The sequence below is a fragment of the Mesoplodon densirostris genome, chromosome 4, assembly GCF_025265405.1.
Source record: "Mesoplodon densirostris isolate mMesDen1 chromosome 4, mMesDen1 primary haplotype, whole genome shotgun sequence".
In the NCBI taxonomy this organism is placed as follows: domain Eukaryota; kingdom Metazoa; phylum Chordata; class Mammalia; order Artiodactyla; family Ziphiidae; genus Mesoplodon; species Mesoplodon densirostris.
The window spans coordinates 77,811,339-77,827,080 of record NC_082664.1 but is presented as its reverse complement, the minus strand read 5'-3'; the positions used below and the strand labels follow the sequence as shown (position 1 = coordinate 77,827,080).

The 15,742-nt window shown below is 46.2% G+C and overlaps 1 protein-coding gene across 1 annotated transcript; it reads left to right on the top strand.

Annotated features, from left to right (window-relative positions):
• Positions 1-7,426: 7,426 nt before the first annotated feature.
• On the top strand, positions 7,427-14,234 carry METTL17 (methyltransferase like 17). The gene is made up of 14 exons (XM_060098250.1): positions 7,427-7,520; positions 7,672-7,825; positions 7,914-8,048; positions 8,964-9,042; positions 9,279-9,360; positions 10,124-10,197; positions 10,661-10,755; positions 11,120-11,190; positions 11,382-11,489; positions 11,761-11,829; positions 12,523-12,573; positions 12,830-12,922; positions 13,148-13,332; positions 13,447-14,234. The coding sequence occupies exons 1-14, from the start codon at positions 7,440-7,442 to the stop codon at positions 13,550-13,552; spliced, it is 1,383 nt and encodes a 460-aa protein (XP_059954233.1). The 5' UTR covers positions 7,427-7,439; the 3' UTR covers positions 13,553-14,234.
• The last annotated feature ends 1,508 nt before the right edge of the window (positions 14,235-15,742 follow it).

The following is a 15,742-nucleotide window of genomic DNA, read 5'->3' as shown; positions in this document are numbered from 1 at the left end:
CATCATGAGAGCCAGAACTTTAGTCTCAAGACGTTTTTGGTCACAGTCCACGCTTGGGGACAGCTCTCTAAATGCCTCACCAACCTCATGCACTGCAGGCTGGGTCACCCTCTCGCTCAGCCAAGTCTTTGCTTTTCTATTAGTTGGTTCTTTCAGCCTGACCACTCAGCACTGATTGGCCTTCTTCCTCCTGATTCAGGGCTCCCGCTGTGATTCAGACCCTATTCTGATCTGCCACAGGCCTTTAGACAAGAATCATTATCCGTCATCTGGAAAATTGAAGTAAAAGATAGATACAGGGCTTCCTTGGTGGCGCAGTGGTTGAGAGTCCTCCTGCCGATGCAGGGCACACGGGTTCGTGCCCCGGTCCGGGAAGATCCCATATGCCGCAGAGCGGCTGGGCCCGTGAGCCATGGCCGCTGAGCCTGCGCATCCGGAGCCTGTGCTCCGCAACGGGAGAGACCACAACAGTGAGAGGCCCGCGTAAGGCAAAAAAAAAAAAAAAAAAAAGATAGATACACATTCACTTATGATGCATGGTCCATAGCACTTGCTAAGCAGATCTTTACCGAATGAAATGGAGCCACCCCCTAGGTGAAAGGAGAGTGCCTGAGTCCCTAAACCTGGCATCTCAGCCATCTAGCCATTCACAGCATGGTGGGGTGATAACAGGGCTTCTCCTATTGATAAGAGCTCTCCAGGGTCTCCCAGATTCCTTATGCTGGCATCTACATGATCACTGCTAGAGAGTGCTTTCTCATGTCTAAATGCCTTTGGGACCAATGTACTGCAATTGTGACCCCATTCAGCTTGCTCTTGTTTTGGAGGAAATGGAATATAAAAACAAAATACATGTTGACTCTTCTTAGTGTTGCAAAACTTTTTCTTCCCCAGGCCCTCTCCTTTAACTTTTCCTTTAGGTTATAATTCTCAGGCTTTCAATCTTCCCATCTCACTCTTGGCAATGCTGGTGAGCAGGATTAAGTCCATTCTTCTCTGGAGACAGTTAGTGTGTGTTCCCATCACTTTCTTCTATACTGTGGCCTGACTCTCTGCTCTGCCAAGGCACCAGGGGCCCCATGCCAGATGGAGCTGCCATGGGAAAGGGAAAGGATCATGTAGGTCTTGCCTGTCTTGTGCCCTGTGGCTCCAGCTGCCAGTCTCTCCTACCCAAGAAGTCATCTCTGCTTCATATTAGGGGCTCAGGGATCACTGAAGTCCTGCATTGTGTTAAAGAGACCCAGGGAATGCAGCTCATGCTTGCCAGCTGCTACCACAGGGGAGTTTGTAGCCAAGGTGGCATGATTTGCCTATGTCTATCCCAGGGAAGTGAAGGGATGAATATGTACCTCTAGGCAGAAAATAAAAGCCAGAGTCAAGAGAAAGAAACTAAACGTGTAAAAAGTTTTTCTAATGTCAGCCTTGAGAATGGTTGAATAACTTTCTGAAATCACTTCCAGGCCTATCCTCTAGCCAAGCTGAACCATGGACGGCCACCTCCAGGTCTTATTCTGGATCTGCCTGGAACATGGTTTTCTAGGGTAATTATTTATCCTCCCAGATTCAGAGTGGTGTCATCTCCTGCAGGAAACCTTCCCTGTCCCCTGCCACACACTCACCAGACCTGCAGTTAGTCCCCCATCTTCCCCATTCACCTTTGTATTATTATTATCTGATTATTGGTATGTTTTTCCCCAGTCGACTGTCAGTTCCTGAAGGGCACAGTATGCAACACCAATCTCTGATGTCTCTGCCTAGAATGTTATCTGTCATTTGGAAGGGACTCTATAAATGTTTACAGAATAACAAAATTGGGATCAATGGATCAAAGAACACAAAAAATCCTTTTGGCTCTTGATATATTGCAAACTGCCCTCCAAAACGTTAACACCTATTTATAATGCCATCTGCTGTGGAATATAAGTTTCACTGCAACCTTGCTATTTTAATAGGAGAAACTGTGCCCTAATGCTTTTTTTTGTGCGGCGGGCGGGGGGGGCGGGGGGGGGGGACGGACGGTATTTTTGGCTGTGCCACACAGTGTGCGGGGATCTTAGTTCCCTGACCAGGGATCAGACCCGTGCCCTCTGCAGCGGAAGTGCAGAGTCTTAACCACTGGCCCATCAGGGAAGTCCCTATCCTAATGTTTTAATATGTATTTCTTTACTAGTGAGATTAAATAGTTTCCCCAATGTTTATTTCACTAATCATAATCCTCTATTGTGAACTGTCTCTTTATATCTTAGTAATCATTTTCTGACAGCTTGTCAAGGCTACAGTCAAATTTCTTTCTCCCCTTCAGCAAGGAGCCACAGGCCCAACCTTGCAGTTGAATGAAGGACTTGTTTCCTAAGCTCTGTAGATCCATATCAACATGCCCCAGAAGGGCAGCTTACAACCTAAGTTTGCTACAAGGCCCAAGACAGGTAAGATTCACCACGTTACAGACTTTATTTTCTTGGTAGGAGCTACAGATAAGAATTACAGTCTGACAGTTTTCAGCAGATGCCTAAAATTTATGGAAATGTGCGTCTGTAAAAAAAAGATCCATCCCATCTATCCCTTGAAATTTGCCAAGTCTGTTCTCTAGAACTTCTTCCCTTAAACCTCTAGATGGAGAGGGAAAGCAGGAGTAGGCAGCAGGTGGTTTTGCCAGAGCACAGGTCAAGGACATGCCCACACTGAAAACTTCTTAGCCAGCTTTGCAGTCAGCTGGTTAAGTTGTTGCAGTATAAATTTGAAAGGCAAAGTCTTTTTCTCCAAAAAATGTGGCCTGAGATCCTATTCTATCCCTATATCTCTCTGGCATGAGGGAGGCCTCTCCCGTTTCCTCTGATAGATAGTTATGTAAAGTGTGTTGTCACCATGGTGACGATGACTTTTCACAGTACATGCTAACTAGAGAGCATTAGGGCAAATTTCTGGGTACTGTCTCAAGCCACACAATGTGCTTGGCACACTCTCAGCCACCATTCAGGCTGTGAAGCCTGCTGCAGTTCATTTCAAAGTTCACATGTGCAGCTAGTCCCCATCTTAGGCCAGAGCTCTTTATCCCTTGATCTCTGAAGAAGCAGGGTTCTTTCAATCTGAACTCTGGGTCCAGCCTTCATGGCTCAAGTAGAAACTACCCTCCTTAGGTCCATACAAAGTCAACTTGAGAGCTCATCTGTATTCTGTTTGGAGAACATTTCTAAACTAGTCTCTTCCTGGCCGACAATTCTAACCCTTTCCTGCCCTGAAAACATTCTCTTCTTTTTTGTTCATGCCGAGGCTGTTGAAACTTACTCCTGCAGCTTAGTTTTGTTTGTTTGTTTTGTTTTTTGCGGTATGCGGGCCTCTCACTGTTGTGGCCTCTCCCACTGCGGAGCACAGGCTCCGGACGCACAGGCCCAGCGGCCATGGCTCACGGGCCCAGCCACTCCGCGGCATGTGGGATCCTCCTGGACCGGGGCACGAGTCTGCATCCCCTGCATCAGCAGGCGGACTCTCAACCACTGCGCCACCAGGGAAGCCCTTCTCTTCTTTTTTAAAAGTTCACCAACTATAGAGCATCCAGAGAGCCAGCAACACATCTCTTTCAGGAACTCATCCAATTCACTCAAAAAATTTTTGATCAGATGCTTATTAGGAATCTGCTATGACTATATGCCTGACTTTGCCTAAGTGCTGAAGATATAGCCAGAACTACCCTTAGGCCCAAGAAAGGAGAGCCCCTTCCCTGGGCCTCACATTTGAGGAAGCCCCACAAGTAACTAATGTAGACATATAAATAATAAATTTACTAAACAACAGATGTGCTTCTGTTACTTGGGATCCAGTGCAACCTATCATCCTAAACTTCTGCTTTCAGGACTGATGTGGCTCTAATCCAGGCGAAACACTTTTCCACATCTCTTGCCCAAATCCTTAAAGGTGACTATGTCGAGTGACAAGACTCCTTATAGATTGTGCCTCTTCCAGGATAGGAGACAGGCACTGCTTCCAAATACAGGAAGGACTAGGCAGCAGAAGCATATAGGGAAAAAAAAAAAAAAGACAAATCTGTCAAATTCTTCCTCTCAGAGAGCATGACTGCAGTGCATTTTTATATTATGATGTAACATGGTACAAAGCACCTATTTCTTTTTTTCCTTCATGTTCCAATGCACAGTTCTGAAGGTACTCAAAAATTAGCACAATATCCCCAATAGTTGTACATAGCAGCTGAGGCACAGTTTGCAATAGCCAACAATGTCTTTACTCTTAAATTTGTATATGTAGGTTTGGACAATATGTGTGAACTTGATATGAATTCTTTATAACTATCTATGTATCTAGATAATGTTTTAAGAAATGGTAAAAATCACAATGTAAGTTATAGTACTTTATATAATAAAATAGTCCTTAATATTTAATGTGATCATGTTAATTTAACATATGCAAGCCCATTACAGTGTGAGAACATGGTATATAAAACTACCAGTTCGGGGCCTCCCTGGTGGCTCAGTGGTTGAGTCTGCCTGCCGATGCAGGGGACGTGGGTTCGTGCCCCGGTCCGGGAAGATCCCACATGCCGCGGAGTGGCTGGGCCCGTGAGCCATGGCCGCTGAGCCTGCGTGTCCGGAGCCTGTGCTCCGCAACGGAAGGGGCCACAAGAGTGAGAGGCCCGTGCAAAAAAAAAAAAAATTAAAAAAAAAAAAAAAACCTACCAATTCATTTCCAAATCTAAGTATTGCTTTAAGAACTGTATTAACAATGCCAGTTGCTATGGACTTAACAGAGCAAAATATTTTCAAATTGCATTAACTTTTAAAAACTAATGACTACAATGATTCAAGAAAGACTGGCTAATTTGACATCAATTGCTGTCCAAAGAACATAAATTATGTAGAAATCTGGACTGTAACAACACAGTGATTTTGCTGAAATGAAGGCAAAAAAATTTTTCAGCTGTGCCTTTAGAAGGTCGATCTGTCTGCCCTGCTTCCTTTAAACAGAAGACGCCCCACACACCATTGATTCTCTGCTGCTTTCAACTCCAGTGACCTTGCCCAGACTTTGGAAGGAGAAATTGGAAGGGACATGATTATATGGAAGTTAGAGAGCTACTTCTGGTACAGAGGATTTGTATGACTATAGAAAGGAGGCTTGAGGAGAAGCACATTAGATTCCGAGGCTCTTCACATGTTTCTGGGTCACTGATGCTATCAGCATTTGAGGTCAGTGAGCAGAGGCTGGAGATTTCAAGCATGGGTGGGTCATGCATTTTTTGCCCCCTCCCATCCCAGGGGCCTGTAGATTCCCCTGTAGCCTCCTCTGCTTTCAGCCATACTTTCAATGACCATTTCCTTTTCTTTTCCCAAGATCCTTACCAACCAGGACTGGAACCATCTTTAGTTTGAACCATATTGTATCAAGAGCTGGAACAGAGCTAGAGAATGCTTCATAGAGAGAACATCAGGATCAGAAAAAGGAATAATCTTGATCATTTTCGAAAGCTCTGAATCCCCAGCAAGGAGCCAGAGAGGGCTCTAAGAAAACAGAAGATGAACAGAAGTGATTTCTGAATGAGCTGGAAATGAGGAAGAATGGAATAAGAACCATAGGACAGGAGAGAGAGCTGAGTTAGTTGGGGCGTGGTAACTAGAAACCAAATTCAAGATTGACTCAGGAAGGGACCTGGGAGCTGGGGAAAGTTAGGAAGAACCATGCCAACCACAGGGGGGCACTGAATCCCCATGGGCTAGCCTGGAGTGTGCAGGACCAACAAAGTAGAGAGGTCAGTCAAGGACAGCAAAGCCCTTCTCCCTTGCTCCCAGCAGACAGCATCTCTCCCTCTACCTAACTCTTGGGTTTCTTATAGATGCAGAGGCATCTGTAAGAGAGAGACACACAGTCACCACCCATTTCACACACATCCTCCATGACAGATACACACACACACACACACACACACACGCTCTCTCCTATGTACACACAACTGTAATTTATTCCCTCTTCCGAAGATTACCCTGCTAACAGTGTTATCTTTTTAGGCAAATGTACTGAGAAGACCTGCCCTCCCTTCCATAACAAGCAACAGCAGCTATTGCCAGTCAAGGCTGTTGAGTTCTTTGCCTTTTCCTCATGTTTATCTAGGAGCTGTTTGGTCCACTGATTCCAATTATGCTGTTTCTTTTCTTTAGTGTGGCATTTAAGCACTGCTTGCTGCCTGCCCTGTGTGTGGTTAGCCTCCCCGTTCCTGGCCATAATGGGGCCACCTGCTGCTGATCAAAGAAGTTTGATGATTTCTGGAAATTATTGGTAATCATGAGACAAACCCTCTTTTTTTTTTTTTTTTTTTTTTTTTTCGGTACGCGGGCCTCTCACTGCTGTGGCCCAGGCTCCGGACGCGCAGGCTCAGCGGCCATGGCTCAGGGGCCCAGCCGCTCTGCGGCATGTGGGATCTTCCCGGACCGGGGCACGAACCCGTGTCCCCTGCATCGGCAGGCGGACTCTCAACCACTGCGTCACCAGGGAAGCCCAGAGTACCTCATTCTTGATCTCCACCCTGAACTCCTTTCAGAGAGTGTTAAAGTTCAGCAGCTGCAGCAGCTCATGATTTAATCCTTGTAGAGGTAAATGGCAAGTGCCAATTTGTAGTTGGCACTTCGTAACTTGCATTCTAAGTACCAACATTATGCAGTAGACCATATGTTTAAAGGTGACGATCAGACTTAGACTGCCGAGGTTTAAATCTTGTTTTCACCTAACAAGCTCTGGGATCTTGGGCGTAATAGCCACCTGAACACTCACTTTCCTTGGGTGCAAAATGGGGTTACAGTAACCTACCCTATAGAATTGTGGGGACTAAATAAGGTAGTACCATATAAAGTGCTTGCCACACTATCTGGAACATAATGTTCTCATGGTGGCTATTCATCTAAGAGTACTGGTTTAATATTAAGAGAAACTAACATGCAAAAAACATTAAATATAGTATTACCTATTATTCTATTAAATTCGGACGCCTAAATCTGGCTTTCCTTATTTCACCTTTCCGATACTGCATTCTCTCCGTTTCACACAGGAGGTAAAAATCCCAAGACTTCAGCGTTCTCCAGAAGAGAAAAAAAAGAACACAGCTAGTTAATACAAACAGAAACTCTGCCTGTCTCCGCCGCGTTTCTAGAGACCGCAGCAAAGGGCCCGCCCCTTCCCCCTCCCGCCCTCGGAGGCGGAGACAAATCCCAACATAAGAGTCGAGGCCACCTCGCTTCCGGCTCGCTACGTCGGAACTGAGGCGCACGTATGCTCTTCAAGGAGATTTGACGTATCGATTGCTTATTGGCTACTAGCAAGCACTCGTTCTCCTCATTGGCTGATTCTGCTCCGCGCCGACGTTCCGCGGAGGATGTTCGCCGCGGCGAGTGAGAGGGTCACTGCACCTACATTTCCGGTGCCGGTTCACCTCTGGCTCCATGGCGACCGCTAGAGGACCGGCGTATCTGCTGACATTAGGCAGATGGCGCCGCGGCCTTGGAATAGCTCCCCAGTCCCGAGTGAGTGCTTACTTTCCCTGCAGTCGAAGAGTCTGTGGGTCTCAGAAACAGCTCCGCTCCGAGGAGGAGCGCTCTCGGCCGTCCCTCCCTTAGCCAGCGTCCGCAGCCATGCTTTCTGCCCCCCAATCAGCTTTTCTTTCCCCGCCTGCAGGCGCTCGCTGCCCTCGTGCCCGGCGTATCCCAGGTGGATAACAAATCTGATTTCCTGAGGAAGAGGCCCCATCGCCGGCACCCCGGCATCCTGCAGCTGTCGCGCGTGCGGCTGCCGCAAGTATTGGTTGACGCCACGCAGTTGCTGCTGCTGGGTGAGTAACGGGGGGAAATGGAGGCTCGAGAAGAAGTGGAAACTGGGCCTGCGTGCAAGTGATTCCACTTTTCATCTTTGGTCCTTAGAGAGCTCGATGCCCAATATGGAGAAGCAGGTGCAAGCACTGACCAATTATCTCTGGAGTCGGCATTTACCTGTAGAGCCAGAGGAGTTGCAAAGACGGGCTGTCCATCTTGAGAAAAAATTCCTGGAAAACGCAGGTAGGGCTTAAGAATAAAGAGTAGGCCAAATTGAAAAAGCAGAGGGAAATGAAGAGCAAGAAATAATTTCGCAGTCTCTTAAATAGATACTGCAATTTCTTATTTGACTTTCTGGCGAGAGCAGTTATTACAATGATGCCTTACTAAGAGAAGACATTATTTCAGAGATTGCGCTTGGGGCTTGAGTAAAAGTCAGTGAGTGCTTCAGTATCCTGTCAAAACTTAGATCTTTGGTTTTGTCCTCCAAGTCCACCGGATTAAGACCATCTAAGTTTTTGTTCAAGTAAAATAAAGTTCGTGTCCAGTACTAAAACCCACTACAGGGAAAGGAGAATAATTTATCAGGTTATTTTTATGGTTATGAGTTGTCTCTTATTAAGAGACCTGCCTTTTATTCATCTTGTATTCTCCAAACTTCTCATAGTATCTGGTTCATAGTAGGTGCTCGGTAGATAAGATAGTATTGAACAAAACACAATCATGAGACTTTAGTTTTTCAAGCCCCTTTCCTCCCTATAGGAGCATTAGAGACGTCACAATATTAAGTTTTGGGGAAGTGAAGAAATCCACAAAATACTGTGTTTATTCTAGCCTTTAAATTTTTGTTACACATCCTTTTAATATAGAACAAATCTGTGGGATAGAGTTGGTTGAGTTGAATAAACTGCTGTTAGAGAAAATATACTATCTGATACACTTTGGTGGTGGTGGTGGTCATTGTTATTCTTACCTGAAACTTTTCTCTAGGTTTGACTTCTCTCTTAAGCTTTGAGGCTTTTCCCAGATAGGAATTGGGGATGAATGGGCAAGCAGTCTATTCAAGTATTGGATCTGAGGGCAGGCAGTCTATTCAAATATTGGATCTGAGCCCTGTTCTTCCTAGGTCCTCACTTCCAGTCCTTGTTCTCACCCCAGACTCATGTCAGATGGAAAAACTTTGTAGAGGAGTGCTGCATGCTCTGCGTAGAACTACCTATCATTGGCAAGAGTTGAGGTAAGTGAGACTAGAAGGGCTGCCGAAGAAGGAGACTTGGGGAAGTACAGTTACACAGTTTTGTGTTTGAAAAAGTGACCTGGCTTGTAAGCCTCCCTAGGACTCTTCTGTGTTGAGAAGTGAAAGTGTTGAGCTGGAAGAGCCCTTTCCAAAGATTTCATTTCCTAAAAGTCTAGAGGCTAGCTACTGGATAGAGGTTATTTCCCAGTGGTATGACTCTCTGGTTTTTCTGGCAGCTACAATGAGGGACTGAGCCTGGTGTATATGGCAGCAAGACTGGATGGTGGCTTTGCAGCAGTCTCCAGGGCATTCCATGAGGTGAAATTTGCTCAATTTCCTACAGTCAGTTCCCTTATTCATAAAGTAGTTTTCTGGAGTAGGATACTTGGGACGTTGCATGTGCATTTTTTTTTTTTTTTTTTTTTTTAGGAGGTTCTCTATCCTCTGAAAGGATTTTTTTTTTTTTTTTTTTTTTTTTTTTTTTTTTTTTTTTTGCGGTGCGCGGGCCTCTCACTGTTGTGGCCTCTCCTGTTGCGGAGCAAGGCTCCGGACGTGCAGGCTCAGAGGCCATGGCTCACGGGCCCAGCCGCTCCGCGGCATGTGGGATCTTCCCGGACCAGGGCACGAACCCGTGTCCCCTGCATCGGCAGGCGGACTCTCAACCACTGTGCCACCAGGGAAGCCCGAAAGGAATTTTTGACCCAAGAAAGGTTTAGAAGCACTGTTTTAAGAGCTTTCTATTCTATAAAGCATTTACATTGAATCTTTTTTTTTTTTTGCTGTACGCGGGCCTCTCACTGCTGCGGCCTCTCCCGTTGCGGAGCACAGGCTCCGGACACACAGGCTCCGCGGCCATGGCTCGCGGGCCCAGCCGCTCCGCGGCATGTGGGATCCTCCGGGATCGGGGCACGAACCCGTGTCCCCTGCATCGGCAGGCGGACTCTCAACCACTGCGCCACCAGGGAGGCCCTACATTGAATCTTGAAAGGCATTCATATCTCATTTTCTCTGTTGTGGTCCCCTAATTCATGTTTACCAAGCGTCTACTTTCCCCACTGTGGGGTGTTGTATATTTCTTTAGATCCAAGCTCGACTTCCAGAGTTCCAGCCACAAACCTTGATGGACTTTGGCTCAGGTACTGGCTCTGTCACCTGGTGAGTATCTTTCTCTTTCTCTGTCACTTCTAGCCCTAGAGAGCCATGCTTACACCACATCAATATCAAGAGACTGGAGAACCAGAGGGAGAACAGGAAAGTTGGGGACTGGAATGTTTCTTCCCTCAGATTAGACAAGGCATGAGAAGGTATATGGATTAGGGCCAGAACATAAAGAAATGTCAAGTGAAAAAAAGATCCATGATTAGAAGGATAAAAAAGGAAAGAAATTTAGTCTAGGGTGGAGGTTTTACATATCATCAAGATTTTTTGTGTGCACAAATAGTTTTTGAGTCTGCCTTTTTTTAAGGAGTTGTAAATGAAATAAGAAAATAACGCTATTCGTTTTTCCAACTATTTTAACATAGCACTCTGTTTCTCCAGGGGTGGGTTGGGAACAGAGGGGTCTCTCGCAGGGATGACTCTGTCATGAGAGCTGGCGATTTATTTTTTGCCATTTTAGGGCTGCTCATAGTACTTGGGGCCAGAGCCTACGTGAATATATGTGCGTGGACAGCTCAACAGCCATGTTGGAATTGGCAGAAAAGCTACTGAAAGGTGAGGACAAAGTATAAGGAAGGGCTTTTCCAAAGTTGAAGGAATTAAAGGAGCAAAGGAGTACAAGAGAGGGTCTTTTATTGGGGAGGAGAGGAGAGGGCTAAAAGTTAAAAATGAGTCTGATCTTCCAGTGCGATAGTCCAGCAGAAGATGCTGGAGGCCTTTGTTGGACTGTGAGTGGGTAGGATAAGAATAACAGGACAGGTGACCCAATATTCTCCCGGCCCTTTTTTATAGTTGCTTACTTTATTGCATCTCACCCTCAGCTAGCGTTTTTCTTTGTTCTCGGGGCCATGTTTCTTATCGGAATGTCACTTCAGTTTACACCTGTACACTCATAGTTGCCACATCTCTACTTCTACAGGTGGTTCAGGATCTGGGATGCCTTATGTGCCAGGTGTCTTTTTCAGACAGTTTCTGCCTGTATCACCCAAGGCAAGTGGCGATGTTTTAAAGTATACTAAATGTGGAGTATGCACGTGGAAAACTGTGGCCTTGGCTTTGCAACCTAGTGTTAAGTGTTAGAAAATAAAAGAAAGCAGAAGAAATTTAGTGGGCTAGACCTTTGTTGTACTCTTGGAAGAGGGAGATGTCAGGTCTGTCATGTTCGTTGTCCTGTGCACCAGGTACAATTTGATGTGGTGGTATCAGCCTTTTCTCTCAGTGAACTGCCCAGCAAGGCCAACCGCACTGACGTAGTCCAAACCTTGTGGCGCAAGACAGGTCATTTTCTGGTGAGTAGAAACCCCTTTTTCCCTTCAAGTTTTAAAGCAGCTTCATGGGTTTCATGCCTTTCCTTCTCCCCATTGGAGCTTGTCTTCATTCTTGACCATATTTCTCTTACATAGATCCCTTTGTCCCTCTTTTAGGGTCTCCATCCACATCTTATATATAATGCCCATTTCTTTTAGGGTCCCTATTCCATCTGGGAATGTTCTTACAGAGCTCCTGACATTTATGTTTTCATGTAATTCGGGGCTTCTTATTTTCCCCTTTTGTAATCAGATATTGGTGGAGAATGGAACAAAAGCTGGGCACTCCCTTCTCATGGACGCCAGGGACCTGGTCCTTAACGTAAGGTTCTTTCTCCTTTTTTCACCTTACCCTCCATACCCTACCTATTCTCACCAGTTACTGGCACACCTGTGAAAACTGAAGGGACTCTGTCGTACAGTGGTGAGGATAACTCTCAAGATAGTAGGCATGTGAAGTCATTATGATATAGGGTAGTGGGGCAAACTTGGGCCTGTGGGTCAGATCCAGCCTGCCACCTGTTTTTATATGAGCCGTACTTGTTTGTGTGTCTGTGGCTGTATGTCTGTTGTCTATGGCTGTTTTCACAGTACAAACGGCAGTTGAATAGTTAGGAAAGAAACAGGCCTCCTCTGTGGGCCTTTTAAAAAAAACATGTTTGCCGACCCCTGATCCAGGGCATTTCTGAGCCGAGAACCTTATCTCTTTGGGACAGTATGAGCCAGTGTATAATCATAAATTTAATTGTTTTATAGTGGGATCTTTTTGAGAGTGGAGGTTGCTGACAAGGGAGAGCACCATACTATGTGCCAAGTTTCTGCCTTTCTCCTGCTGCAAAGAGAAAGTTCTTTGTCTGGAGTATTAAAGAAGCAGCCAGCTTAATTCAAAGAACATAGTTAATAATTACCAGAATTGAATGTTAGAGGAGTCCTCAATTTACTGAGTACAGAGATTGAGTTATGAGAATAGACCCCTCAGGCCCAACCTAATTTTTTTGATTTCCTTTGATTTCAGGGAAAAGAGAAGTCACCTTTGGACCCTCGACCTGGTTTTGTCTTTGCCCCGGTGAGTATTACTTCTCCCTTTCCCAGCACGCAAAGATCTGAACTCAGCTGTGGCCAGGAAAAATAAGAGGGTAAAGCTAAGCCACCTCCAGTACTTTGTGTCCCTATCCAGTTTCTCTCTTAGTGATTCCTCTGGCTTTCCTACCCTCTGCTCCTGTGCTCCCTTATCCCTAGCCCTTCCTGACTCTCACTCTTAGTTTTTCGGTTTTATGATCTGTTCTTTTGTCTTACCTCATGTCTTTTGTTTGTGTTCACAGTGTCCCCATGAACTTCCCTGTCCCCAGTTGACAGCCTCTAAGCCCCTGGCCTGTAGCTTTTCCCAGGCCTACCATCCCATCCCCTTCAGCTGGGTATGTACCCTGGGAATACTGTGGTAGGGAGAAAGTAGCCTGGGAGAGCACAATGAAAAAGACTCAGAGGCGGGAGGATTTGGAAAATTCAGAGAATAGCTTGGAGATTTTAGGCCCTGAATGTGCATGACTTATAGAATATGAAAAGGGCTGCATGAATGAGGTTCAAATTTTTTTTTTTCCCTTGTCTTTTACCTCTAAGCCATCTCTATATCCTTATCTTAGAACAAGAAGCCAAAAGAGGAAAAGTTCTCGATGGTAATCCTTGCCCGAGGGTCTCCGGAGGAGGCTAATCGCTGGCCCCGAATCACTCAGCCTGTTCTTAAACGGCCACGCCATGTGCATTGTCACCTGTGCTGTCCAGATGGGCATATGCAGCATGCTGTGATCACAGCCCGCAGACATGGCAGGTATAGAGGGTGTGACCAAAATTAGTGGAAGGTAGCAAGAACCTGCAGCCCACATTGACCCTCTGTTTTATATAGGAGAACCTGCTGCCCACATTGACCCTCTGTTTTATATAGGGATTTGTATCGCTGTGCCCGTGTCAGCTCCTGGGGAGATCGTTTACCTGTGATCACGCCGTCTGAGCTTCCTCCATCACCTGCTCAAGATCCCCCTCAGAGTTGACAAGGATGTGTAACGTGTTTTCTTCCATCATGACTGCCAAGGCTGAAGCTACCTGGTATCCAGGATAGGAGTGCTGGTACTTTTACAGCAAAAAACTAGTTAAAATAGCCTCCATTATAGTAGGCCTTATTCTTTTATCTCACTTGGCCATCCTCTCACAGATGCTTTTCTTTCTTGTTTAATTGCACTTTGCAAATGATTGCCTTCTAGCTAGAATTGTACTATGCACCTGGTATTTACACCTCCAAGGAAACACTCCCTAACACTCCCTTCCCTTGTGAGCATTGTTCCTTCCATGAAAGAAGGTCACCGTGTGATAATCTCAAGGACCACCAGAACCAGTCCGGAGAGCACCTAACACGAGCTTTGAAATTGTCTAGAAGTGAAGAATGCAAGCTTGCATCTACCCTGATCCTTATCTATGGCCCTATTTTCCACTTGCAAACTATAAGACCCCTTGCTGTTCTCTCTTAAGGGAGGGCACAGTCTTTAGGGCATTAGCCTGCTGTGGCCTCCTTTGCCTGGCAAAGCAATAAAAGCTACTCTTATACTTCACCGAAAACTCTGTCTCTGCGTCTCTGTTCAGCACCGGTGAACAGGGCTGAGTTTCAGCAACAGTACCCCTATATAGCTGTGTTTGCTTAGGTTTTAATAATAATTAAAAGTTTTCAAAGAATGGAAATGGATCTTGTGATTCTTAAAAGGTGTAGAAGTCTATTGTCTTGGCCTATCCTATAATGAAGAGAATCCTCAGATTTTCAGTGTTTCCCACACAAATCTCCAGCTCACCCTGTCCTGGAAGAATCCTGCTGCTTCCACCAGATTCCAGGACTTCCCACGGAGTCCTGGAGATAATCTGGAGTAGTGGGGAAAGCCATCCCCAGCTCCCTGAGAACTGGCTCAACAGGTCTCAGGGTTGTTAGGCAGGCCACCTGAATAGGGGAATCAGCAGCTGCTTGGCTTCTATTTTTTTCTCCCTCTTTCCCTTTCAACTTTCTCAGCTCCCTCAGAGTTCAGTTCATACATTTCTCTCGAGTTGATTCCCCTCAGGCCTGAATCTATACCCTCATATATCCAGGCAGGAGCCTTCAGTTTTCCCTTAGGCCTTGCTGTTTCAGAGCTAGAGCAACTTTCTTTGTCTTAAAACTCTCAATCCCTCTTCTATAATTTATATTAGGAAATAGGCGTAGTCAAAAGTTACAACAGGGCTTCCCTGGTGGTGCAGTGGTTAAGAATCCGCCTGCCAATGCAGGGGACACGGGTTCGAGCCCTGGTCCGGGAAGATCCCACATGCCGCGGAGCAGCTAAGCCCGTGTGCCACAACTGCTGAGCCTGCACTCTAGAGCCCGTGAGCCACAACTACTGAGCCTGTGTGCCTAGAGCCCGTGCTCTGCACCAAGAGAAACTACCTCAGAGAGAAGCCCGCGCACCACAATGAAGAGTAGACCCTGCTCACCTCACCTAGAGAAAAGCCCGCGTGCAGCAACGAAGACCCAACGCAGGCAAAAATAAAGTTTTTTTTAAAAAAAAGTTATAACAGTATTGATGTTGTAATACTAGAAATCTTCCTTCTAGCCATTTCCATGCCTGGAGCTATTTTTCTGGTGTTACAAGAGAGGGGAGTCCCCCTCCTCTGCTAGTTCCCACAGAGTGGTGGCAGCTCCACTTCCCAGGCCCTCCTTACCCCAAGTGGCCCCAAATCCCCTCTGAAAGGGTGCAGTTCAGGTATCAGCATAGCAACCTATAAGACTTGAGGTGGGGTAGAGAGGGTATGGAAGGCTTAGATCAAATGTCCTGAGTGAGCCAGGACCAGATTGTCCCCAACACAAAACAGCTGGGGAGAGCTACCATAGACTCCCGTTTTGGATTAGAACAGCCCCAGACTAGAACTAAGACTCCACAGCCCTTGGGTTAGAGCATTGAAAAGGAGGAGAAGACACAGCACCAGGCTGTGCCTGGCAGGGAGTCCGGAGTTTCTGATTTCTAAATTCAGGAAGGCGTCAGCCAGGGGAGGGGCCTCCATGTAGGGGAAGGGCGGGAAGCTGGGGCTGGGCAAGTTTTCTATGCAAGGCTGCGCAAGAAGAGGCCGCACAGACCAGAAAGAAGACCCAATAGCCTTCTGAAACTCCAAAGAGTGGACGCTCCAGCTTTGAGCACCTGAGACACCACTCCTGCTGCAAAGATTGTCAC

Bases quoted from the DNA above. Each gene is read 5' to 3' on its own strand.
- METTL17 (XM_060098250.1), top strand. From the start codon at position 7,440: ATGGCGACCGCTAGAGGACCGGCGTATCTGCTGACATTAGGCAGATGG. The intron at 8,049-8,963 runs GTAGGGCTTAAG...TTCTCACCCCAG, and splicing joins AAAATTCCTGGAAAACGCAG to ACTCATGTCAGATGGAAAAA. The intron at 11,830-12,522 runs GTAAGGTTCTTT...CTTTGATTTCAG, and splicing joins CCAGGGACCTGGTCCTTAAC to GGAAAAGAGAAGTCACCTTT.